The following is a 27541-nucleotide window of genomic DNA, read 5'->3' as shown; positions in this document are numbered from 1 at the left end:
ATGGGTAGTCAAGAACTAATTAAATACTTCACTTACTTTGAGGGCATGAAGTGGGCAGGTGTTGGAAATTATAGAGCACTCTTGCTCCAAAGATTTTGGAGCACGCGACTAGTGGGCTGTGAATCCCATATCCCCACTGCAAAGGGGTGAGTGTGAGATGTGAGTGTCTACCACTAGGGGCCACCACTGGAACGTATGGTACTTTTGTGAGAATTAGGAGGTGTCCCCCCTTCCCCAGGTAAAATCTATATACACTAAGGAGGCTGTGCTACCTGAGGCCCAATGGAAGGGCCTTCAACAGGATCACTTGAAGAGATTGACATATCCCCTGAAACTGAAGGAGATTGGCATCTGAATTTCATCTGAGAAGTTGAAAGGGCAAGAGGAAGGGTGGCTGACTACTTATGGAAAAGTGGGAGAGATTTCTGTGCCCCACAGAGTTTGTTGGACCAGAGAAAGCTGACATGGGGTTATCTCAAGTCCACTGTAAGAGGGCCACATTGAAGGACTTCAGCATCAAGAGGATAGAGGTGAATTGCCAAATTCCTAGATGCTGAAGGAGATAAAAGCCATGGGCTAGAATAGAACTGTATTTGCCCTCATTAAGGAATTGCAGAGGAAACTATCCCAGTAACGGGAGGAGTTCTCTAAAGAACCCAACCCAAAGAAGAAAGTCAACTTCAGAAACTTGCTGGGCATAAGCCAGCTTCTCACAATACAGGCAAGTAAGCACTTTTTCCTGTCACTTCTTCCCTCACCTCCCACCATCCTCTCCTTAGTCACCACTCTACCTTGACTCTGAAAGTGTCAGGTTGGCCAGATGGAGGAGAAAGAGTAGAAATGGAAAGTGGAGCAAAGAAGCATAAAGGAAGCCAGTCACATCTCCTGCCCAACTCTACACAGCTTAACTGCAGCAGGCTACAGCTGCGGCTACACCTTCTCAGGAGAGATGTTTGCTTTTAAATTAAGGTTGGCATTTTTATTATTACACCAAGCTGGGCATATTAAGTACTGAATTGGAACCTTGAATGTGACCTCTCCTTGTCTGCCTGGTAAACAGCAGCTCGTTTTCCAAGACAGCATAGCACTCCCTTCCGAATCCGACCTCTTCCTCCAGAACTGACCATTCTCCCTGCCTCCTCTGCACAGCCCAGGAAGGCTTAATTTCACTTGTTTGCTTGTTTGCATGGTTTTGCCCTCAACCAGCCTGTAGACTCTAAGAGGGCAATAATGAATTATTAGCCTATTGACCGCCAGCACCTAGAGTACACCAGCACATAATTGTCCTCCAATGAAGTTATAATGAAAGTAATCTATCCTGAAAAAACGGACTAAAATTTTTCCTAAGAGAGACTACAAGGCAAACGTCTTTATTTTTGAGATAAATTCAAAACAGCAACTTTCTGGATCATGCAATACAGTTGAAAGTACCTGTATCAACAGTGTACTCAAGGATTGCCCAGGTGCTCTCCAGGGGTTCATGAGGAAATGCTTGGGCATCTCAATCCTAATGTGTCTCTCTGAGTGGATGTTGTCAGGAGCCTTTTTACTCCTTTCTGTGTTTCCTCCACAGGTTTCTTCAGGAGAAGCATTACCAAAAATGCTGTATACAAGTGTAAAAATGGGGGCAACTGTGTGATGGATATGTACATGCGAAGAAAGTGCCAAGAGTGTCGACTCAGGAAATGCAAAGAGATGGGAATGTTGGCTGAATGTATGTATACAGGTATTCGCATCAAACAATTAAATTCCACTAGCAATCTCTTAAGGAGGCAGATGTCAGGTAACTCATTTAATTAGAATGGGACTTCACATATTAAAGAAGGCATTTACTAAGCCATGTAAGTTCTTGAAAAGGGTAATGAGCCACTGAAATTGTCCAAACTGTAAGCTAAAGAGCATTTTATTCACCTGAAAGAAATGGGTGTGTTGTTGTTCTTTGTTGCATGAGTTATACATCGAGTGACATGGCACTCACATACAGTTAAAATAACAGGTTTTAATAAGCTACAAAGAATGACAGTCAAAGTTTCCTCCAAATTTGATTTAATATCCTTTTTATTTATTGTTTAATTAGCATACAAATTTACAGTTGTGGGAAAAATTAAAAATGCTTTATAAGGTATAACTGCCTCTAAATTGTCTAAATAGAGTTTTAAACCAAGTTATTTTATTAAGAATCTTTCTCCTCTTAGTGTGGCTTTGATCCAATTTGTATAGGTTTACACAGGAAATTAACTACCCCGAGTTTTAATATCATTTGGTCCTTCAATCTGATAAAAAAGACACTGTATTAACTGCTGCCTTTGTGAGGAACCATAATCTTCATCAAAATTTGGAATGCATGCTAGTATATAACATATTAATTTTTTATTCCACAAATTCTACCGACCACTCAGATTCTGAGATAAGTCCTGTTCCTCCCCAAAACACAAATAGACAAACAAATGTCATCCAGGGGGTGATAACATTCAAGGAGGGAATGCCACATGAAATAAAGCCTTTGGAAGGTGACTCCAGTTCTATTATTCCCAAACTATACAGGCAACTGGGATGGACCAAGAGAAATAATGCATGCAGGAGGGAAAAGAGATAGGTCAGTGTAAATAATGCAGCTCTGGTGGATGAAAGTTTTATAGTGGGTGATCACAATCTCTTCTGAGCATATGTGAAACACGAGACTGCAATAGGGGCTGCTGCTGGAATCCAATCTTGCAATGGAAACACTAACTTTGATATTGGGTGGTTCATGTTGCTCATCACTTAAATATGAACGTGTTCCAACTGAAGCACTGAGGACATTTTTCATGACTCTACCTACAAGTGTCGATAATATTATTCATGAACGTGGACTCATCCAATGACAGATGCCAAGCTTTCACATGAATCCTATAAACTACATTCCCAGGACAAAGAAGTTCCTGGAACTTAGTTTCATTAACATTGAGAGAATAAGGAAGTTAAATGGGAATATGGAGGATTGTTCTACATTATTTTTTATAATTCTGTTTAAACGTAAATTAATGATGATGTCTGATTATTCAAAAGAAAATTTCAAAGTCCCCTGAGCTCCGTTCTCAATAATTTATACAGTTCTGAAAATTAACTGGATTTTAAATTTTTTTCTAAGGGATCTTGACATTTGTTTTATTCAACAAATGTACTTAGGTATTTAATGGGAAACTGAATATACTTCTTATGGTACAGCTATGTAAACATGAAGGAAAAATAATAGTAATACTATGTTTTGAACCACTAGCTTTCAAGATCCCGTACTTGATGGGGAGAGTTTCATTCACCATTGTATTGACTGAATACCTTACATTTGTACAATGCTTTGGCATTACAAATCCTTTGTGAAATGCTTCTTTTAAAAAATGACAGGATTACTTTTAATCTACACAAAACTCTGCAAGGTAGATATTATTCCTGTTTTGGAATTGTAGAAACAGAAACTCATTAGACTCAGAAAATGAATTTCTTATGCAAAGCCAAGGCTTAAAACGTCAGGAGGACGCGAATTGACTCTGTGCCAAGTTGCACAGGAGCTCTGAGGAGCCGCCTGCCTATCAGCTGCCTCGTGACCATGCACCCACCAGTACTTTCCATGGTTGGTTAAGTCTCTATGTTTATTTTCTCAGGCTTGTTAACTGAAATTCAATGTAAATCGAAACGACTGAGAAAAAACGTGAAGCAGCATGCAGATCAGACCAGTAATGAAGACAGCGAGGGACGCGACTTGAGACAAGTGACCTCGACGACTAAGTCATGCAGGGTAATAACAGGCGACGGTGTCTGCCAGAGCCAGTAGCAGCTGAGCGTCTTGGCGCAGTGATCTGGCCTGGAGGCTTTCAAATGACAGCCACAGCTCTATGCGCAGGATTTCATTTCATTGTCCATTAAGTGGACTTCTTTTTAATCAATAGAGTAATGCGAGTACATACTGCAGTGTGAAAAATCAAATCATAGCAGGGTGTAAAGGGAAAAAAGGGAAAGTTCTCCTCCCTCGCCCCATTCCACTTCTACTACCCAGAGGTTGCCAGTAGAAATGGACTCGTGTACATAATGGATTTTTCAAACTGAGTTTTATGACCATTTTTCCCCCTGTCATTGAGATGATAGGCTCAAACTGGGAAGGCTGTGGATTCATTAGAGGCTTGTAAGTTAGTCTTTATTCATGGGTGAAACAGTGAACATATATCAATGGACTGACAGAGAAAAGCCCTTCTCCCAGAGGTCGCAAATAACTCCACAAATCCTTTCAGCAACTTGGGACAAAGTAGAAGAACAGCATCTTGGATGATTCGCTAAACACATTGTGATAATGCACAGGGCATTTGGAAGAATATTAATTTGCCCTTAGTTGAAAAAACAATAATCCATGATTGTTCAAGCCACACCCTTCTCAATATTTATTATACTAGTGACAAAGGAAACTTCATCCACACGTTGGTTTTATACTCATGTCAGAACAATACTTTTATACGAAAGCATTATTTCGCCATAGTACTTCATCAGTACCACTTTGGTATAAGGAAGCAAAGAGTTGAGACAATTATTCACATTCTTCAAAGATACTAGTAAAGAGAGATATTTGGAATCTAACTTGTCTCGATTGATGACTCTAATCCTTCAGGGGTCAGCAAATTTTCTTCTCTAAAAGGCCAGATATTTTAGGCTTTGGACACCTGGTCTCTGTCACAACTACTCGACTGTGCCATTTCAGTGTAAAGGCAGCCCTAAAAACATAAACAAAGGAGTGTGGTTGTGTTCCAACAGATTTAGAAAACCAGGTGGGTGTGGTCCATGGGCCACAGTTGTCAGCCTCTGTTCCATACGAACACCCTTCAATGGATTCTCCATTTTACATGTGGGAGCTTTCCCTTCGTTATGATGAAACTTTGAACTTTCACTGATCTTCTCTATGAATGGGCTCAATAGGCTTCAGATACAGACTATGATTTATTGCCAAGAAGAACAAAGGAATATTTTGTTCTCCCTATTTTACAGATAGGAAAATGAATAACTTGGGACAAATGTAGTGAAATATGATATGGCTTGTTTAAGGGACCCATAGAAAATGATTACGGGTGATGTCACAGTGTGTAGCTCCTGCCGTACTTACGGCTTTTTTCCACAATGTGTAATATTGGTTTACTCCAGATGAATGCGCAGACGTATAAGAAAAATGCCTTATGACCGACCTCCCTGACACCTTTTATTTTTTTGCCAGTGTAGGAGAAAACCGAACTCACCCCAGATCAGCAGAATCTTCTACATTATATTATGGATTCATATAGCAAACAGAGGATACCTCAGGAAATAACGAATAAAATTGTACGTACGATATATGAACATACATGGGTTTAAAGTTAATATTTTCTGGAGCTTTTACTGTCTGGGAGCTGGAATTTATATATAAATATATTGCTTTGAAATGATTAGAGCCGAGAATTTGTCATACATTTCAACTTTTAGCAGCATTAAACACCTAATGAGTAAGAAGTCTCGTATGTATCTTGGTAACAGGAATTGCTCTCCAAGGAGCTGAAAAATATGAGCTGGGTCTTTAAGTGTTATTGTCTAAATCTGGTTCTTTAGTCTAATGATTTTATATGGCTTTCTATTTTTATCTACATACTAATCATTTGCTTTTTCCTTAAAATTTAGTTAAAAGAAGAATTCAGTGCAGAAGAAAACTTTCTCATTTTAACTGAAATGGCTACCAGTCATGTACAGATTCTCGTAGAATTCACAAAAAAATTGCCAGGTATTTATACATGTAGCTACTTCTCATCGACATTGTGCAATATTCTTGTGACAGTGAGAGAAGCAGGTCTGTTCATCGCAAAATGGGAATCATCTTACATCTGATTTAATGTGTCTGCTATAGACATGAAAAGTTAGAACCAGATAGGACATTTAAAATCATTTATAATAATTCTTCCAAACTGATAGATTAAGAAACTGAGACTTTGCAAAGTTGCCATTCATCTATTTAGTCCTTGAATGATGAGTATTTGTTGATGCCTACTCTCTATTAAGTACCTGGCTGTTACGTTCAAGGAGGGTGTTTAAAGGCTATAATTAAAAAAGGATGCGCAAAGTGCTGAATAGACAGGAAGTAATTATTAATTGTATCTAAGAGAGACGGGGAGGCTGCTGAGAGAATCATATTTGACTTGAGTCTAAAAGAAAGCGGAGTTTTTCAGGTGGCATGGAGGAGAAGGGGCATTCCAAGTCAAGAAATCTACCTGTGAAAATATAATGAGGCATGAACAGGAATAGAATTATTAGAGATGCAAGAGAAAATTCAGTGTGGCTATTACCATGTGGCTCCTTGGTTAGACACAAGGTAAGCTGGTACCACACTGATTAGGCCTACCTAAGGAATTTAATTCTTCTTCCCTGGATGGTAAAGAGTTTTTGATGGCTTTTGTTTTTTGACAGGAAACTGATGAGATTTATGTTATAGAGATATGGCTTTATCAGGTTTGTGTAAGATGGATTTGAACAGGGAGGCACTAGAGGCAAGAAAGATCGGTTACTATGCTTCCACACCAGTCAAGGGCAAGAGAGTTTGAAATAAAACAGTAGCGGTGAGAAAGAGAAGAGTGATAAGACTTGATGAACAAGTGTTCATCATATGTGGGATGAGAGAGAGGGATTTATCCACAGTCATTCTGATATGGTGCCAGTACAGAAACTGGAATACAAGATTTTTATCTCCCAGCCCCCAATTCTTTCAGATACAATTTCAAAGCAATCTAAGCCAATAGGTTTAAGTTGTTCCAGTGTTTTAGAAATATATTAGTACATTAGAATCCCATGGTCTAGCAAAGCATAATAAATACCTTGTATAGGAGCATAACACTGTAATATTAAATTATAGAAGGTAACTTCTGACATAGAATTTTAATTAGACATGTTAATTCGCCTTCTTTTGAAAGCTTTATGCCATTATTTTATTAAATGTGTCATGGATAGACATAAGCCTACATAATACTCATAAAATGTGGGAGAAAGTTCTCCTTATCACTGAAACATTAATATTCTCTCATTTCTTTATTAACAATGAAAGAGGAACTTAATTTGTTATATGCTAATTAAGCTTAAGGCAATCTTGATCACAAACAAGATTACACAGGAGTAAAAACTGTGGGAGGAGACATTGGAAAGGGAGAAATATGATGTTTTGGGTTGTTTATGGGAAACGATTTTTCAGTTCAAATGGTCAGTTGGTCTTGAACCAAGAAATTGTTGAAAATTAAAAAAAAAATATTGCTCACAAGAAGGCAGCTCATCTGAAAGCAATGGCAGTACTTACACACCTCTTCATTCCCAGTGCCTGACCTGGTTCCCAAGGGAGAGAAAGACTACAATTAACGTGTGTTGAAGGAGTAAAGCAGAAAGAGACATTTTTTTCAATAAAGAAAAAAAAGGCAAAACAAAAACATTTGAGAAAGAAAAAAATATTCTAAGAATAATTATAGAAATGACATTATTACTAATAGTAATAACAGTAATACCAATAATGAAAAAATGTTTTGTGAAGGACCTGGTTGAGTCATTCCATTCTGCAGTTCATTGCACATAACTTGTGCTGGGACCTGTCCAGGGTGCTGGAGCCCTGGCATGTCTCCCGCCCTCAAAGGAGTGCTTTGATTCTCTAGAACAGTGACATTACTTCTTTTTTTTTTTTTTTTTTTACTTAAATTTATTGGGGTGACAATTGTTAGTAAATTTACATAGATTTCAGGTGTACAATTCTGTATTACATCGTCTATAAACCCCATTGTGTGTTCACTACCCAGAGTCAGTTCTCCTTCCATCACCATATATTTGATCCCTTTTACCCTCATCACCCATCCCCCACCCCCTTACCCTCTGGTAACCACTAAATTATTGTCTGTGTCTATGAGTTTTTCTTTCTCATTTGTTTGTCTTGTTCTTTTGTTGTTTTTGGTTTATATACCACATATCAGTGAAATCATAGGGTTCTATGCTTTTTCTGTCTGACTTATTTCACTTAGCATTATACTCTCAAGATTCATCCATGTTGTCACAAATGCTCCTATATCATCTTTCCTTAACACCGAATAGTATTCCATTGTGTATATATACCACAACTTCTTTATCCATTCTTCTATCGAGGACATTTTGGTTGTTTCCACGTCTTGGCCACCGAAAACAAAGCTGCAATGAACATTGGAGCACACGTGTCTTTATAATGTTTTCAGATTTTTTGGGTAGATACCCAGGAGAGCGATTGCTGGGTCATATGGTAATTCTATTCATAATTTCTTGAGGAACCTCCACACTGCCTTCCATAGCGGCTGCACCAGTCTGCATTCCCATTAACAGTGTATGAGGGTTCCTTTTACTTGTCTATTCTTGATCGGTTGTACATTTTTTTGCATATTCTGGATCACAGACTTTTATCACATGTATAATTGGCAGCTATTTTCTTCCATTCTCTGGGCTGTGTTTTTAATTTCTGGATAGCTTCTTTTAGAGCACAAAAGTTTTTATTAGAGTAAATCTCAGTTGCCTATTATTTGCTTCATTGCTTCTGCTTTGGTGTCAAACAGAACAAAAACCGTTATGAAACCCAAGGTCAGGAAGATTCATCATGATATTTTCTGAGAATTTAATTTTACATTGTACAATTAAGCCTTTTATCTACTTTGACTTAGTGTTTTGTGGTGTAAGAGTCTGTGTTCAACCAAATTGAAAAGTCGATTACCTAGCACAGTTTTTGAAGACTCTTTACCTACATTGATGGTGCCCTCCTTTCTCAAATAACTGCAGATGGATGTGATAAGTTTTGAACTCTTAATTAATTCAGTTCCATTCACGTATATGTATAGTCATGTATCATATAATAATGTTTGCCAATGAGAGATTGTATACATGGCCTGGTCCCATAAGACTATCATGCAGCAGAAAAATTTCTACCGCCTAGAGACATCATAGGTTTCATAATGTAGCACAATGCATCATTCACGTGTTCATGGTGATCCTGGTATAAATCCTACAGCGCTGCCTGTCATCGAAAACAGCAACAGGTAATATTATGTACATTGCATAGTACTTGATAATAAATGACCATGTTCATAATTTTTGCATTGATTTCAATCTTATCAGTATTTTTACGCTAGTTGTGCCTATATTCACCTTAATTTAGTAAAGACATACTTGTTTTAAAGGTCCTATAGAGTGAACACCCACAAATGTGAGACATAAGTCATCCCAGTCAGCATGGCAATTGTTAAATCAGAATTTGTTACAGGAATCTTATTCATCATGCTGTAGTTATGTGAATGTGACATTACTTCTTGATCCTTAACATCACTCTCTTCTCTAAACTCCCATTGCTACTTAATACTTTTCTCAGCCATTTAGACTCTGACGGCATTATGTTATCTCTATTTGTGGTGTGTATACACATGTACACAGTAGCTTGTGTTTGTTTCCATTTGTTCCTTCAGTCATTCAATTATTCAACAAATAATTATTGGGTACCAATTATGTGCTAGGCACTGGGGATACAAAAGTGAACATACAGGCAAAATCTGCCCCCAAGAAGTTTACCCTCCAGTAGAGGTGGCGAACAATTAACAAATAAGCAAATCTATAATAACATGTCAGGTAGTGGTAAGTTCTGTGCATAAAAATAAAGCAGGTAGGGACTAGTGAGTGCTAGGGAGTATGATTTTAGGGAGAGTGACGTTGAAGCAGAGGCCAGCATACAGTGATGGAGTGCACCATGGTGCTAGCTGGGGAGGAGCATTCACCCATGGGGCAAAAGCAGACTTGTGTGTTCACAACAGAGCTAAGGGTCAGTGTGGCTCCAGTGCAATGTGTGAGGGGAAGGAAGAGGAGGAAAAAAGGTTAGAGAGGCTGCAGGAGGCATATAAGCATGTAAGCCTGGATAAGGACTTTGGATTTTCCAGATGATGTTATATTCCTCTAAATTGCCAATTTCCCCCCATATTTCTCTGATTTTTTTTCCCCGCTCTGCGTGGTGCAGTGCTGAGCTCAGAGAAGATACCTCAACAAGACCTTGATGTTGTTTTTTTTGACATGCTACCCTTTCTCCAGGTTGATTAAAGATTCATGAGTTTGCCAAATATTCCTTTCAACTTCTAGATACACATAAAGGTTTCTCTGGTTTGTGATATTTGATGTCCTCTTTTGTCCAACTTGTTCAACAAATCCTACTCAATAAAGATAAATATCAGCTTCTATTTGGGAGAGAACAATAGATACTTATTGACTCAACTTGACTACCCAATCTTAAGACAACTACACAATCATTTTATGGAAATGTTTTATCAATGGGGGTGATAGCATGATAAAATATTATTATACAGCATTTACAACTCCTTGATACTGATTGGATTAACATCTTCATCTAGGATTTCAGACATTGGACCATGAAGATCAGATTGCTTTGCTGAAAGGGTCTGCAGTTGAAGCTATGTTCCTCCGTTCAGCCGAGATTTTCAATAAGAAACTTCCAGCTGGACATGCTGACCTATTGGAAGAGAGAATTCGAAAGAGTGGTAAGTGACTTTGTTGATGGTAAAAAAGTTTGTTTCCACAAGTAAGTATTTGTACACCCCATGAAGGCAGGGCTCATGCCTATTTTATGCAACATTATATGCTCATCATGATTACCATGGAGAATGGCTCTAAAAAGATATATGTGTTAAATAGATGGGACTTTTTGAAGCTTGGTTCAAAAATCCTTGTTGCAATAGCAAAATAAAAAATAAAACCCTCTTCATTGCACTGAAATGAAGGACCACAAGAAGAATTGTAAAATTAGTTTGATTAAAAAGTAGCATCAAGGGGCTGGGATTATTCAGTCCAGAAAAAGATACATTTATTAAAAACCTTCAGCTATGAATGCCTATGTATCAAACTGTCATCAATTTCTATTCAAAGAAAAATAAGCAATAATAATAGCAACATTTATACATCTTTTACTAAGTTTTAGACACTGTTCTAAATACTTTATGTATATGATTTCTTCAAATCCTTGAAAATATCCTATGAAATAAATACTATCATTATTCCCATTGTATAGATAAAGAAGCCATGTGTCTTAAACACTATCCTGTACTGCCTCTCATGAGACAAAATGAAATAATAGAATGAGTAACTCAGTTTAACTTATCATTAGTAATGCTGTGACAGGGAGGTTCAAGAGACATCAGAAAGTCTCAACAAAACAAAACAGAAACAGAAACAGAGCCATAGATACAGAGAACAAGCTGAGGGTTATCATGGGTGGCGGGGAGGGAAGTGGGGGGCTGGAGGGATGGGAAAATTGTGATATATTAATAGTAAAAAAATGAGAGACATCAGAATGGATTGCCAGAAATTCTGTGTAATATATCCTAGGAGATACTTAGAATAAATTCCTATTTTCCTGAGAGATTTTATATGTGGATTGGAAGTGGTTATGAATGACATGAGATGACTCCTGAAGCTCTTTTTTCCCTAAAGTATTATTAATCTATAATTGACTAGAACAAGTTTAAATACTCACAAAACCTGTATTTTAGAATAGAGAGTGTAAGACAAGTTTTCAGGTAGCTTTTCATCTTGATATAAGTAAAATAATTGAAGAAGTAAAAATTAATTTTTAAAAGCAGCCTTCCCATAGTCATTATGTTGTCTCCTCTTAGTTAAAAATGGAAAGCATAATTAGCATCATTGGTAGATTTAAAAAACACATTCTTATATACCCATTGATTTATTAATTTACCAACTATTTAAGGAATGATACTATGAAGGTCGTGAAGATGGGAATCAGGCATGTTCCTTTCCCTAGGAAAGCTTACAGTCTAGTGGGGGGGGGGAGGTGAACTGTACAGAGATAATTAAAATAAAATGTGAAAGAGAAGAACTGAGAGAGAGATAACTTCTAGTTGGGAGGGGCCTGGAAAGTTTCTATGGCATTTGAGTGATATTTGATGTAACACTCAGGGTGGAGATGCAAGAAAGAAGGACCAGCAAGAGCAAAGGACTGAGGCAAGAAACCTCAGGTTAGGCACACAAAGAAGAGTGAATCGTTAAGTTTGAGTGGATTAAAGATTACATTAAAGAGAAATGAAAAAAAAGTCAGAACCAAAGGATCAAGAGCCTTGAATGCTGGACTAAAGATTTTATTCTTTATTTCCTATGCAATGGGGAGACATTGAAAATTTTTGAACGTGGGAGGGAAAACATCAAAGTATGCTTTACAAATCTGCCAGCCACCTTAGGATACACCAGGAAGGGAGACACCTGGTAGAAGACAAGATGTGTGCTGGGAGAAATGGAGAGGAAGAGAAAGAGCTGAGAAATATATTCTTGTGGCTTTTCTCCCTTTGAAAGACATTATGTTTGTCGAGAAATGTAGATTCTGGTCCTGGACAGGTTTTATCACTACTTGTTCTGGCCCTTAATTTATACCGTGTGTGTGTGTGTGTGTGTGTGTGTGTGTGTGTGTGTGTGTGTGTGTCCAAGAGGCTTGGGGAAAGGGAGAAGAGTTGAAACAGGTAACCTCCAACGCATCATCCAGTTCTGCTTTTCTTAATCAATTTTTCTCAGTCAAATCTTCTCGATCAGTTTTTCTTATTGATGGTTTAGTCCGTCACTTGGTCGGCTACTTAAGTATTCTGATTTTTAAATTTTATTTTATTTTATGATAGTGAGAATGTTGACCATGAAATCTGCCTTCTTACCAAATGTCTAAGTATACAATATGGTATCATTGTCTATTGGTACAATCTTGTACAACAGATCTCTGAAACATATTCATCTTGTTTAACTGAAACTTTATGCCCATTGATTAGGAGGCAGAAATAAGGAGTTACTAATCAGTGGGCAAGTATCTTGATTTTAAAATTGCAATTACTAATTGACAATTCAACTTAGGAAATAGTTAAAGGATGCAAACTATTGAATTTTTTCTTTCTTTTTTTCTTTGAAAGCTACTGAATTTTCATGTGTATGAATTTAGTTGTTTGCTCAGGCTGTTGAATGTTAAGTTGGTGATTCTCTCTCTATGCAGAAGAGTGTTGTGGCTTCAGACTGTGATGGATAAAGCCTCTCCAGGTTAACTTGGTCAGCTATTTGGTCCTGGTTTCCATAGACTGTGACAGTGCTCTGTCTAAGAAAATACATGAGTCATATCTAATTAAAAAAAAAAACTAATAAAATAAGAAGGGATGATGACTCATGTGATAAAATACTTTTGATTTTACAGATAGATCTCTCTAAGTATCAAAGGATCCTACTATAGTAGGATGTATGTTTGGTTTATACATCAAAGAACAATGGTGGTTAAGAATCTGGCTTGAGTCTAGGCTCTACTACTTATTAGCCATATGTCCATTATTTATTTATTTATTTTTTTGGTAAAAAGCTGTTGAAATAGACCCCATAACTAGTTTGATCTCTTTGAAATCATGTTAAACTTTAATATTTGTTCTACAGTCTCACCTGGATTTTGATATTAAACATGTAGGCAGGGCTGCCTCTTTTTGACGCAGTATTTTATCCCAGGTGCCTAGCACATGCCTGGCTTGGTGTGGGTGCTCAACAAACATCTGTGGAATGAGTGAATGAATGTTTGTCTGAAGCTATGAGTCTCATCCATTTATTTAATTTTCAGATGGTTCTTCCCCTAAATATCACACTGACAACTAATCAACAAAAAGTCTTTTCCAGATCTTGCCTGTAGTAATTAATTTTGGGACAGACACTTCTTTTGCATTTGAGTGTAAGAAAAGGAAAGACAGTTTGGGTAAGGAAGCAATGCTGTAATCTCTCTCCTCCTCCTCAAGGATGACTCATTTAAAGTTGATTGAAGTGCCAGACAAAAAAAGGGGGGGCAATTTCTGCAATGTTTCTATGAAAAAAGGGAATTATCCAGCAGCTGTTCATTCTCTCTCTCTCTCTCTCTCTCTCTCTCTCTCTCTCTCTCTCTTTTTCCTCTCCCCCTCCCTCCCTCCCTCCCTCCCTCCTGTTCATCATCTATTCTTTTCTGTTTGCCTGGCTCCATCAATCTCCTGGATCCTGAGCTAGGTTAGGTGCTGCCATTTCCATGATGATTACTAGGGCAGTACCAGGTCCCTTCAGACTCGCTGAAATGGGGGAAATCCCTTTTCACACTGGTTCAGCTGAGAGGAAAAACTGACTTTTCCCAAAACAAGTTTATTGGAAAACTAAGAAGAAAATTGGGAATGTTTATGTGCATAATGCATGGATCTGCTAATTATAGTACCAAAAGCTAACAATTATTCAGTATTGACTATGGGTGAGGCTCTATCCTAAGTGTTTGTGTGAACATGGGTCCTACATGAAGCAGACACCAAGATGGTGTGTGCAAGAGACTGAGGGAAATGCCTCTGAAGAATAAGAAGTGGGGAGAAAGCAGGTCGAGGCAAAGATAATTTAATACCACCGTGCTGATCTAACACCTGTGAAAGGAGAGAAGCAAGAAAGAATTGGGCAGGAAGAGCCACAGCCTCGTTTTTAGAAAGTCTCAGCTAGGCCATTGGGGAGAAACCAAATCAAAGTTGCCCACTGGAGAATTCCTCCATTGGGCAGCAATGGGCTGACATTCTACTGGGGCTGGACCACATTTTCTTGAACCCCAGCATGTTCTTGAAATGTGTTTTTTTCATCACTCTAATAAGAATTTCTCCTTTTTCTGACCTGTTTCTATTCATTTTATCATTTACTTAAAAGCCATTTCAAATTGCTAGCTGCTGCTTGTACTTTCTCTCTCAACCAAAGGGCAGGAACCATATCTTACTGGTCTTTATATTCCCTGCCAGCCAATATTGGGCAATTTTTAGATCTTAGGGAGTGACAGCTGCACATATAGAAAGAGTGCTGGGCTTTGAGAACAGCTGCGTTCACCTTCTGGCACTCTGCTAATTAACTGTTTGACTATGGGCAGGTCATCTAGCCTCTCTAAGCCCGTTGCCCCTCTATAAAATAGGAGTGTAGCACCCACCTTCAGAGGCCATTGGGAATACTGACAAGATAATATACGTGAAAGCAAACCATTGCAAAATCACAAGATATATTGTTAGCCTGAGAAACACCCACTGAATTAAATGTTTCATTTCTGTCTGTTATGGGGATCAAAAAAGTCCACAAAATACTATAAATTTCGGAGGTTATTTATATTCGAAATTAACAAAACAGCTTGCTGGGTCTGTGAGAATATATTGCTAATATCCTTAATGTTAAAATGTAAACTCATTCAGTGTTGGCAAGTCTCTTACAGTCCTATCATATTTTATGGTACTGGTATGATTATTCCTATTTTTAATAAAAACTCAAGCTTAAAAACCGACTTTTCATAATACTACATTAGGAATACAAAAATGCACTCGAATTATGTAGAAATAACTCAACCACAGGTTGTGTCAGATATAAGTTCTAAAGCCTAATTAACATATGTAAACACTATAACCCTCATTAAGTAAATATATCTCAGGAGTCAGTATCTTTGTGCATGTAATTGGTATTTAATAATAGCAAACAAAAGAGTATGAATTTGAAGAACAAGAAAAGTAATTTCACATTATATTCTTTAAAGAGTTGTGTAGGCATAAACAGGGTAACTGAGACGTTATGTTACTGTGGAATTAAGTGTATAATAGAAATAAGAATGTGTTATATTTGCATAAGAATGAAAAGTTATTCTGAAAGGTCATCTTGCAAGATCAGGTTTTTAATGTGGTGTGTGAAAAAGGCAATGTTCCAAAAAATCTACTGGGAGAAGCAAATTCATAAATATTAATCAAAGGAACCATCATTATAGATAATAAAATACTAAGCAGCATGTGACTTTAGAGGCTTTTTATTTTCACAATATGTGGTTGATATTTGGGTAAAGTATCTTATTATGAACTAGAGGCATGCATATTTAACTGTACAGCTCTCATGGTGGAAAACTACAGTTTTGAACTTTTCTGAAACTTGTAGAATCAAGTTCTGAACCTTATGTTGTAAGCAAGATATTTTCTTTTTGATGACATCTTTGTAACTTGCAAGTTCCTCACCACTTTTCATGTAGTTATTGCATTGGTGTCTTCACATTTCTCTCTGCTTCTTGTCTCAATCCCTCCAAACCTTCCTTCATATTACTGCTAGAAAGATCTTTCTGCAGTATCTCTATGGTCATGTCACATCTGCTCAGAATGTTACAAAGGTACCCTATTATATGAGAACTAAAATCACTTTTGTAGCATTCGATGTCCTTAATAATCTAGCACTTACTACCATTTCAGCTTCATAAATATTATTTTCTAATAATATTAAGGTACTCATGAGTCTTACACATGGTTACTCTCTCATTCCTTCACATCTTTGCACTTTCTATTTATATATTATTATAACAGCTATACAGAGGGTGCCAAAAAAATGTATACACATTTTAAGAAAGGAAAAAACTGTATTAAAATTGCAATACTCAATATACACCGATAACAAAAGATGAACACTAGTCATGTGTATACATTTTCTTGGCAATTCCAGTATACCTTGGAATGCCTTTCCCAGACTTTTATGGCTTGACAAGTTTCTAATCATCCTCCATGATGCAATGGTCAACTTTGCAAGCCTTTCTGACTCACCTAGTAGACTCACACAGGAAGGCAGGCATTCCTCCGTGCTCCAATTGCATTTTGCAGATGCCTTTCTTATAGTCCTTATTACATTGCCCATTGATTTGGAATCATTTGCTTGTACACCTTCCTTACTAGTCTGTGAGTTCTGGGACGACAAAAACCATGTATTCTCATCTCCATACCCTCAACAACTATACAGTGCTTGGCACAAAGCAAGAATTCAATGAGTATTTGTTGAATAGAAAGATTTCCTATAAGTCCGCCTTATTGTACTTTTTCACAAACATTTACTGCAGGATTTATCACATAGAGGACACTATTCATTGTCCTTCTTCTAGAGCAGGATGTCTCAACCTTGGTACCACTGACATTTGGACCAGATAATTATCTGTTGTGGGGGGGGGCTCCCCTGTGCATGTTGGGAGTTTAGCATCATCCCAGGAGTGCCCTTTATACAGATGTAAGCTAACTATCGGTTCCAATTCTGTCTTTGAAAGAAACATTAGACATGTAAAGAAACAAATAATAGAATATTTATAAGAAAGATAAATGCTTAAGTTAAAGTTTAGAATTCTTGACACATCTTGTTTTACTTTTCAAAATGGCCACGTGATACTTTTGGCATGGACAAATTTGGGACTCAAATCATAGGAAGAAACTTTTTCAAAATAAGAGGAAGTATTAAAGTAACACGAGTTAATATTTCCATTGGCCCTCAGCTCTATTCCCTAAGCCTGTTATACTTGTCCAGTGTTTGACATTATATGTTTATTTATGTATCTGCCTCTTCCATTAATCTGTCAACTGCTTGAGGACTTTTCCCAGCACTATCACAGTACCTGGCACATACTAGGTGTTCAAAAATTGGTGGATTTTGTTGAGATGAATCTGGAATTTGACAGTTCAAACCCTGGCAACTTCTAAGCACTAGTGAGATCTAATTTGACCTGATAACTTTTAGCCACTAGAACTAACAGGAAATATGTTATTTATTAAATATTTTCAATGATATATTTTATATTGAAAGTAGTATTCAATATTTTATACTGAAATTTTATATTGAAATATTATATAAATATTTTATATTGAAAGCAATTTTTGAATTGCTAAACAGTATGGCACAAATGACGCTGAGTAGAGTTTAGCAGTTGAAATAGAGGTCAGGGTCCAATCTCTTAGCACCACAAGAATGTTTCCGTCGCCTTAAAGGCATCCTTTCCCCATCACATCTCATAACTATGTCACCTTCATCACAAGGAACTAGCAAAATGTAATATTGACTAATTTAAAACACATTTTATTAATCTCCTACCATGTCTCCAGCAGGATACTAGTTACTAAGGATATAGAGATGAATAGAAAGCATCTATGGAGTATCTTTTATTAGTCAGACAGTGTGCCAGGTACTTGGAATACAGCAGTTGGTGCCTGTTCTCATAAAATTTATATAGTATTTCACACTCTGATGGGAGGGAGAGAACTGTGGCTGGCACAATAGAATTGAACATAAAGAAGGGAGCAACTAATTCTGCTACACTGTGACAGGGAAAGCTCCAGAGAGAAAGCAATTTGAATTTGGCTTTGAAACATGGGTTGGATGTCCTAGCCTAACAAGGATCCTTTGTATAATATGAACACTTGTATATAATACACTCCCCCCCCCCACACACACACACATGCCTCTGGTTTATCTTTGTCCTCAATTAAAACTGGAACGTTAAATAAAAGACACTCTTAAAATAAAACTTAACACAATATAGTGTGGATTCTATCAAATATTCATTATTTATATTCTTTGAGAGAATATTTCTGGTCATTAAACAATTTGTCAATCATACCTCTTATAAAGAAATGAAACAGTAGTAATAACATAACTTTTTTACTTTATTTTTTATTTTTTACCACATTGGACTTTGCCAGGGTAGTCTTTGTGATTAAATTAGAAAATAGCTCCCTCTTGTGACCAAAAATCAGCTAATTGGGCATAGTAATAGTCAAAATGAAGCAAAGCTTTGGCAAGGAGGAAGCAGGAAAACAGGAAAAGACTGCCCCTTCAGGATGATGTTATTATTATATTTTTTGTTAGAAATTACTGATTCATAATGCTGGTGTGGTTAATTCTGATTATTGACTCTAATTCCAAAAGCAGATTTATATTTGGTCTACCCTTTAGGAAAATTATTTTTCAAAAACTTTCCTATTATTTGTTTTCTGCATTTTCTCTATATTTATGTTTGGCCTTTACAAAATGCACAAGGTAAACAATCATAATAAAAATTTCTACCTATTTACCTGTTTCCCCCCTCAATTATCGACTACAATTAGATGACTAGTGGAGGTAACATCTTTGGAGGGAGAGTGGGGATTTAGAAAGACAAATACAATAGGAAATTAGGTAGTCAAAGAAATTTCTAAAAATTAAATATTTTCAGATCATCTGCCTTTAATGTTGTCCCCAAATCCTCACGTACTATTTAAAATAATGGTACTGGAGTGGCTTGTTAGCTCAGTTGGGTAGAGCACGGTGCTGATAACGCTAAGGCTTCCAGTTCGATCCCTGCATGGGCCACTGTGAGCTGTGCCTATCAAATATTCATTATTTATATTCTTTGAGAGAATATTTAAAAAATAAATTAAATTAAAAAATAAATTAAATAAAATGGCACAGTCGTGAATTATTATTTTAGGTAAGCACAACTGATTGGTGTAGTCCCCAAATGCTGAAGACTGCCACTGTTTGAAGGTGAAAAAGAACAACCTCACCAAGAAAATACAGATCTTAGCTTAGCCTTAAAACCCAGAAAATTCTGAGGCAAATCCCTGATCAGCCCATTGGTATTCATCTCTGAGAAACTGCAGAATGTAAAAACAAAACAAACACAAAACATTGTTTTGAAAACACAAAAGTACATGAGCTTAATCTAAGATTAGATGAACTGAGATTAAGACAGACCTAATGTGTTGATCCAATTCTCCTGAATAACAATAATAATAGCTCTTATTATGATATTTGCTCTAACATTTATGAAATGTTTCCTGTGTGGCAGGCGTGGTACTAAGCACCCTACATGCATTATCTCATCTATCGTTATAATTCACATTTCACAGATGAGGAAACTGAGGTGTAAAGAGTTTATTATGTGCCCAGATCAAGTCATAGGTTAGACTTCAAAATCAGATCTGGTTTACTGCCTCCTAATCACTATGTTTGCCGGAAACCAGGACTGGTACTCCCAGGCTCACACTCCAACCTCTGCATTTTGAAGTTGTATCTAGTTTGGTCGTGGGTGTTCAGTTGAGTCTGTCACCACTGCACAGAGGGCAGTATTCCACATGATGTAATCCCCAAGGTGCTCAGCAAAGACACTATTGTTAGAGAGCCCACTGGAGTCACTGAAAGAATCAAAAGTCAAAGAGGAGAAAAGTGTGGCATTTTGACTAACGAGAGAAAGGCCAACGTTTCGGTTGGGGACAATTCTTTAGGTTCTTTCTAAAAGTGAGGATTTAGACTTTCTTACCTGTGAAATGTAATATTAGATGATACTTATACTTTCTAGAATCTGGAAGCCAATTTTATCCTTACTTGGTTTAGTCTATGGCTCTAGGTCTGGTTTGGAATGGAATAGAGCGGTCTACTCTAGCCTGAACCAATCCGACGAACTCATGCTCATCTTACCTTATCCATAAGTCACATCACAGTCTCTCTCTCTCTCTCTCTTTTTTTCTCTGTCTCTACATTCCCCAGTCAAAGCCCCTCTGGCGTGGATCCATGAGCAGAACAGGCACTAAAGTAATATTTGTTGAATGAGTGTTGGAAGTGACGCAAAGGAGTCTTAACTTATAAAGAGGAGTAAGATAGATAAGGAAGAAGATATTCCAAGTAGAGAGAACAACATGTATAAAAACTGGACAATGGGAATTGTTTAGGGACCTGAAATGACTGAACATGACTGGAGTAAAGGCTGTGTGAAAGAAAGGTCATGCAGCTTAGTCACAGCTAAGAGCCAGCACGCTGGAACCTGCCAGTTAGGTTTGAATGTTTGTTTCCTGGTTCCACCTCTCACCAGCTGTGTGTCTTTGGGCCTGTTACATGACCTCTCTGTACCTGTCTCATGGGGTGTTAGAAAGACTAAATGCATTATAGCAGAAGAAGTGTTTAGAATAGTGCCTAATATATAATGAGTATTCAATAAAAGTGAGCTCCTATTATTACCATGGGGGTGAGTAATGAGTGATAAGGTAGGTAGGGGAAAGGTCCTGGAGTTTCCTATGTAAAAAGAAAGAACATTTATGCCAAAAGCTATGGAGAGTTTTTGAAGTTTGTAAGAAGTGGGGAGTCAGGATAGAATGTGATTTCAATTTTAGGAAGGTGATGGGTTGAAGGGGACCAAACTGAAGACAGGAAGACCAACGAGAAGGCAATTGCAATGTTACAGATGAAAGAAAGTAAAGACATAAAATAGTCAACTCCAGGTGCAGAGAGGGAAGCTGAGTCGCAGTTGTCCAGGTGGGGCAATTGGGTGGGTGGGGATACCTATCACTGAGAATGGTAATACTAGGAAAGGGGTGGATTGAAGAAAGATGAAGGGGTGGAGGAAGATGAAGGGTTTAGTTCTGGATGTGGTGTCTTTAGCTTTGGACATGTTGAGTTTGGAGAGAACATCCAAATACCAATGCCTAGTAGGCAATGGATGGAAAAACCGGTTTGGTACTTCAGAGAGAGATCAGAACCCTGATAAGAACCCTAACCATAATTAAGTGGACGTGTTTATACTTCTGGGCTGCAGAACTATCATTTTTTTGATTGTTTAAGATACTATTTATGCTGTGATTGTAGATATTAACATTAAAATGATTAACAAATCCCATCTAGAAAAGGGTGAAGTTGGGAGACTCTTTGGCAGTTCAAGAACGTTATCATTTATTATCAGACACTAGTGACTAAAACAAAGACACTGCCAAAATCAAAGACATACAAATCATTGATTAGGTTGTATTTTGAGGATTTTGTTAGCTGACCCGCTGCAATGCTTTGCCTTTGGCCAGGACATATAATATACGAGTATAGTCATTATTTGAATGTGTGCATATGGGTGCAAATGTTAATCTGTGTGTATATATGATGTGTTTGTAATTTTACATTTTTCAGTCATTCAAAAATTTTACTATGCCTCTGCAATTTTTCAACATTCCCCCATAGGTATCTCTGATGAATACATAACTCCAATGTTTAGTTTTTATAAAAGTGTGGCAGAATTGAAAATGACTCAAGAAGAGTATGCTCTGCTTACAGCAATCGTTATCCTCTCTCCAGGTAATTTCAATGTGACACTTTTATGTTTATGCTATTTGCTCATTTTCCCCCAGTATAATCATAATAATGCTTATTAAAGAAAATCTGGAAAACACAGAAACATAAAGAAAAAGTAAAATAGCCTATAATCCCACCACTCAGCTTGAATCATGTTAACATTTCAGTGTATTTATTCTCAGCCTTTTTTCTAAATCTCACACTCATTCATTCAATAAATGCATTTTGAACACTTACTATGCAATAATCATGGTTCTAGACATTGGGGGATATAGTAAAGAAACAGTAAAGAAACAGGGAGGATACAGCTACATGCAGCTCACATTCTACTAGGGTGAGAAAGACAATAAATGAAGGAACAAAAATAATTTTCAGGAGGTGGTAAATGCTGCAAAACATAAGATGAGAACAGAAGGAAAGAAAGTCTCAGCAGAATGCTATTTTAATTAGTGGTCAAGATCGGCTTTTCCAACGATCAGGGACCTAAATGAAATTACACACTTTTTAACATAATAAAGAACATAGTGTCTTTTATTTTCAGTTATAGTTGACATTCAATATTATTTTATATTAACTTCAGGTGTACAGCATTAGTGGTTAGACATTTATGTAATTTATGAAGTGATCCCCCTGATAAGCCTAGTACCCACCTGGCACTATACATAGTTATTACAATAGAATATACTATATTCTCTATGCTGAGCTTTACATCTCCGTGACTATTTTGTAACTACCCATTTGTACTTCTTAGTCCCTTCACCTTTTTCACCCAACCTCCCAACCCCCAATCTGGCACCTATTGGTTTGGGAATATACTGTCTTTTTATTTTTTTAAGTTTACTTTTCTTCAAAAATCTTTTCCCATGTCATCAAAAAATTATAAAAGTTTTTGAAATGCATATATCAGATTCCATTGTATTGATAATCATTTAATTAATCTTTACCATATGTTTGGATACTCAGGATACTTCCAATTTTTTGTTGTTTTAAACAATGTTGAAATGAATACCTCTATACACAAAATTTTTCTATACTTATTGATAAATTACTTCGGAGGGGAGTAAGTGATGCCACATGCATGCTTTATAAAACATAATTACAATGTTAGCCTTAAATCATTTGTATACATGATATTGAGGCAGAAGGTAGTTGTTACTTTGTTTTACCATAAAAATTATAATTAAAAACATAACTTTTTGGCAGTACCTGCTAAAGTTACACATGGATATGCCCTAGTACCAGCGATTCCAGTTCTTGGATATACCCATCAGAAATGATGCTTATGTCCACCAAATGAGTTACATTTGGGGATTCTGATTGGAAGGAGAATTTAGGGAGGCTTCTGAAGCAGTGAATATTCTGTATCTTGATCTGGCTGTGATTCCATGAGTATATGTGTGTGTAAAAATTCAACAGGTTGAACACGTCATTTATACATTTTAAGTGCACAACATTTGTAAGTAATACTTTTAAAAGGTTAGCGTTGTTACAATTATACCAAAGTCATATTTTTCCACTTTTTAATTTTGTGATTTTATTTTAAACTTTGAAACAGACAGACAATATATAAAGGATAGAGAGGCGGTAGAGAAGCTTCAGGAACCACTGCTTGAGGTGCTGCAAAAGTTGTGCAAGATTCATCAGCCTGAAAATCCTCAACATTTTGCCTGTCTCCTGGGTCGCCTGACCGAGTTGCGGACATTCAATCATCACCACGCAGAGATGCTGATGTCATGGAGAGTAAATGACCACAAGTTCACCCCACTTCTCTGTGAGATCTGGGATGTGCAGTGATGAGCATCCCAGGGGGCAGGGTCTAGCTCTCTCTTTGCCTCAGCATGTAAATCTGATGTATAACTTTCCTTTCTTTCACTTGTACCTGGTTTCACACAAGAATTTTGATGAATATTTATGTAGTAATTATCTAACTTCCACAATTGTACATATGGGGCCAGATAGAATTACTGTCTCTACATTGTATTTTACATGGCTTCAGGGAATCTTTTATTCTAATTGGCATGCCCTGTTTGCCTAATTAAATTGATCATTACTTCAATTCTGTCTATTGAAATGCGGAAAAATCTCATTTTGCTCTTCATCTTACCTTATTGTATATATTTTCTTAAAGAGTTAGTTATGTGCAATTTTGGCAATAAACTAAACAGAATGGCAACAGTCTTTTATTTGGGAACACAATTTGAAAATATCCAAACTCTTATTTCTTTAAATGATGAATGACATCTTATTGAGCCTGAGGGGATACTTTACACAAAAGATAAACACTCACAACATAAATGGTACTTATTCATCCCTGGAGAAGGCCTGGTGAATATTCAGTCATTTGTAGTAGAGCTCTGATCATTTCATTTTCTTCGAAGTTCAAAGAGAATAGAATACCATACAGAAAAGTTAACAATTCTCACATAAAATATTCTCCCAAGCATATTTAGTTATGCTTTTAGGGGAAATACTTCCCATAGTTAGGTTCTTGAGGCAGCATTTACAAATTCAGAGTATGGAGATAACTCCAGTGATGGGTCGTTCCCTTTTCTGTGTTAAAAGTGCTCAAATTTGGCTTCAGTGCATATAATTAATCATTTCTTTGTTTTGTTTTGCTTTTGGAAAATACTCCTTCAGCCCAGTGCACAGCTGTTGTATACTTCTCCCAAAGCAGGAATTAGTTCATTTCCTTCCTTCATTGTTATACTGTTGCATTCTTCTCCCCATTATCCTTTGGTGAATACAATAAAACACCTAAATGTAATGGACTTATATCTCCCTTCCTCCTGAGGTCAGCCAAAGTGGACCTTGCTTAGCAAGGAAATGTTTTTTGTTTTTTTTATATTAAAATACCAGAGCAACCCTGAAGTCCTAAAAATAGATAGTGAAAAAGAGAGTGAGTTATGGCTAGCATCAGTTGGATTCCATCTGCTACAACAACGAAAAAAGACTTGGGTCCCCACTAAGTACAAGATTCTTTTGCTAAGCTCCATGGGAGATACAAAATGATTAAGACACAGCAATTGCCTGGAGGAGCTTACAAAGAACAGAGGAATGTTGTAAGGGCTCAACTGGGAAAGGCTCGTGGATGAGGTGGCACTGCCCCTGGGCTTGGAAGGATAACCATGGTTTCCTTGGGTCAGGGTAAGAGGAAAGGTGATTCAAGGTGAAAGAGATGGCAGGAGCAAAAGGAGGGAGGTAGGGAGTTGTACATATGTTAAAAGACCACAAGTAGTGTAAGAGGAGAGAGGGTGTACAGTCCCTTTCTAAGCTTCAGTCTCACCATTGTAAAGTGAAGGTATCAGCACCTACCAAATAACAGGTTTTACCTGATGAATGGAGAGTTAAGTGGGAAGTTGTAGTCCTACCAGGGGAGGGGATGGTGAGGAAAGGACATTTAAGATGACAGAGAAGTAAATTTCTGAATGCCTGAAGGAATAGAACTGGTTTGGGGAACTGAGTGTGGTTTGATATCTCCAGATCACAAGACATCTAGGGGGAAAGTAGTGGAAAATAAGCTAGAACTGATGGGGCACTACAGACAGAGCTCGGAGTTAATCCTGTAAGTCTGGGTTTTTTCAATTGGTTAAGATCTTGTAATAGCAAAAAATAATGCTTCTCATGAGGAAAACTTATTGTGATACAGTAAGAAATACACTTTTGGTTTTCGTCCCCAATTCCTGACACAGAGTTTCTAAATCTTTTGGAATTTCCTAAAATAGGAACATCTTTCATTATTCATTACAAGCTCCTTTCAACCATACCTGCATTTATGCTAATAAAGTGAATCTGTGTGGACTTCTAGATATTTCCAGGTGTGGGCTGGTTGCCAGAGGTTATAGGGTTGGAACTTTCAGCCCCATCCCAGGCCTCTGGGGATGGGGAGGAGCCCTGAGATTGAGGTCAATCACCAATGATTGATGATTTCATCAATCATGCCTGTGTAATGGAACTCCCATAAAACCCATAAATGATGGGATTTGAAGGGCTTCTGGGTCTGTGAACACATCCAGGTGCTGGGGGTGAAGGGTATGTGTGACGGAGAGAACATGGAAACTACATGTTCTCTTCCTACTGGGCCCCCATCTCTCTAACCCATACCTTACCATCTGCCCCTTCCATTTCTCTTCCTGAGTCATATTCTTTATGCTAGACTTGTAATAGTAAGTAAATTGTTTTCCTGTATTCTGTAAGCCATACTAGAAAATTATTGAACCTGAGAAGGGAGTTGTGGGAAACCTTGGATTATAGCCAGTTGGTCAGAAGTACAGGTGATAACCTAGGACTTATGGGGTAGGGACTGTCTCGAGGTAGTTAGTGTCAGAATTGAATTGGATTGTAGGACACCCAGTTGGTGTCAGAACTGATTGTTGGTGTGGCAAAGACCCATACATTTGGTGTCAGAACTGTCAGCAGAAACAGTTCACTGATGGATTTTTTTTCCAGAAAGAATTTTTGTGAGATTTTAACAAAAAGTGAAGGAGTAAGATAAAGAGAAAAAGAACAATAAGAATTTGTAATCAGATATCATATTTATGAAGAAATATGGCAGAAACATGTTTTAAGGTCAGAAAATGTGTATCATTGACACAGAGTATCACAGAAGCAAATCTCCTAGTAATTAGCCTTGTGGCCTTGGGGGGGAAAATTTAAACTCTCTTAGACTCAGTTTCCTTATGTGTAAATTGTGGACAATATGATATGCCTACCTCACAGGGTTGACCTGAAAGTTAAACATGATAGTGTCTCAAAAGCAATTTACTTGACAAACATGTCATTACTAAGCACCCAGGAAATTATAGCTACTGTTATTATTATTATTAAAATTGACTGCCATAAGCTGCTATTACTGGTGTTGTATTTCTAAATATCTCTTGAGCTTTGATGTAATGGAGTGATGATAGTAAACAAAACAGGAAAATGGTCTTCAATCTCATGCTATCTACAGTATAGTAGAGGAGACAGACAAGAAATAAGTACATAAAAATGAAATAAGTACAAATTGTGCTAAGTGTTCTGAAAGAAAGGCATCACCCTTTCTCTGATGTACACTTTTATGAACCATTAAAACAACGTTTTTTAAAATGCAAATCTGGTTATGTGCCAATGTGGTTTACCATTAGCTTCAGCAAAACCTCTTAACTCCTAGGCAGAGCGATTTAGCTTTTGAGTCTCTTCACCGTCAGGTCCTACTCCAGCCTGTCTCTTGTCCCTGCCTAAATTCTATGTCCAGATAAAATGCCTTTCCCAGAATGCTATATTGTATTCAACTCAGTGAGAAACAAAGAAAGGATATGAAAAAGACAAAAGGTTTTCCTCATTCTCTCCCTTTCCTTTCTCCCTCTATTCCAATGGGTTATAACTGGGGGTGATTTTGTTTCCCAGGGGACAACTGGTAATGTCTGGAGACAGTTTGGGTTGTTGTCATAACGGGGGGTAGAGATACTAAATAGGGACCAGGGATGTTGCTAAACATCCTACAATGAACAGGGGCCTCAGACAACAATTATCTAGCCCAAAGTACCATTAGTGCTGAGGTTGCTGTACTCTTCCAAGAAGACATGACACCTACACTGTACTTTCT

At 37.3% G+C, this 27541-nt stretch overlaps 1 protein-coding gene across 2 annotated transcripts in view; it reads left to right on the top strand.

The window, feature by feature from the left end:
* NR1H4 (nuclear receptor subfamily 1 group H member 4) overlaps positions 1-26924 on the top strand; it is a 49918-nt gene extending 22994 nt beyond the window's left edge. The window contains exons 3-9 of one of the 2 annotated variants that reach the window (XM_081058874.1): positions 1574-1714; positions 3642-3775; positions 5239-5337; positions 5671-5770; positions 10422-10568; positions 21847-21960; positions 23513-26924. In XM_081058874.1, coding sequence (XP_080915000.1) covers positions 1574-1714; positions 3642-3775; positions 5239-5337; positions 5671-5770; positions 10422-10568; positions 21847-21960; positions 23513-23751 — 974 coding nt within the window. In that variant the 3' untranslated portion in view covers positions 23752-26924. Of the gene's footprint in view, positions 1-1573; positions 1727-3641; positions 3776-5238; positions 5338-5670; positions 5771-10421; positions 10569-21846; positions 21961-23512 lie in introns of both variants that reach the window. The other variant, XM_081058873.1, reaches the window with a different exon arrangement.
* Positions 26925-27541: the final 617 nt, after the last annotated feature.

The sequence above is a fragment of the Rhinolophus hipposideros genome (genome assembly GCF_964194185.1).
Source record: "Rhinolophus hipposideros genome assembly, chromosome: 9".
Classification (NCBI taxonomy): domain Eukaryota; kingdom Metazoa; phylum Chordata; class Mammalia; order Chiroptera; family Rhinolophidae; genus Rhinolophus; species Rhinolophus hipposideros.
This window is presented reverse-complemented; position numbering and strand designations above follow the sequence as displayed.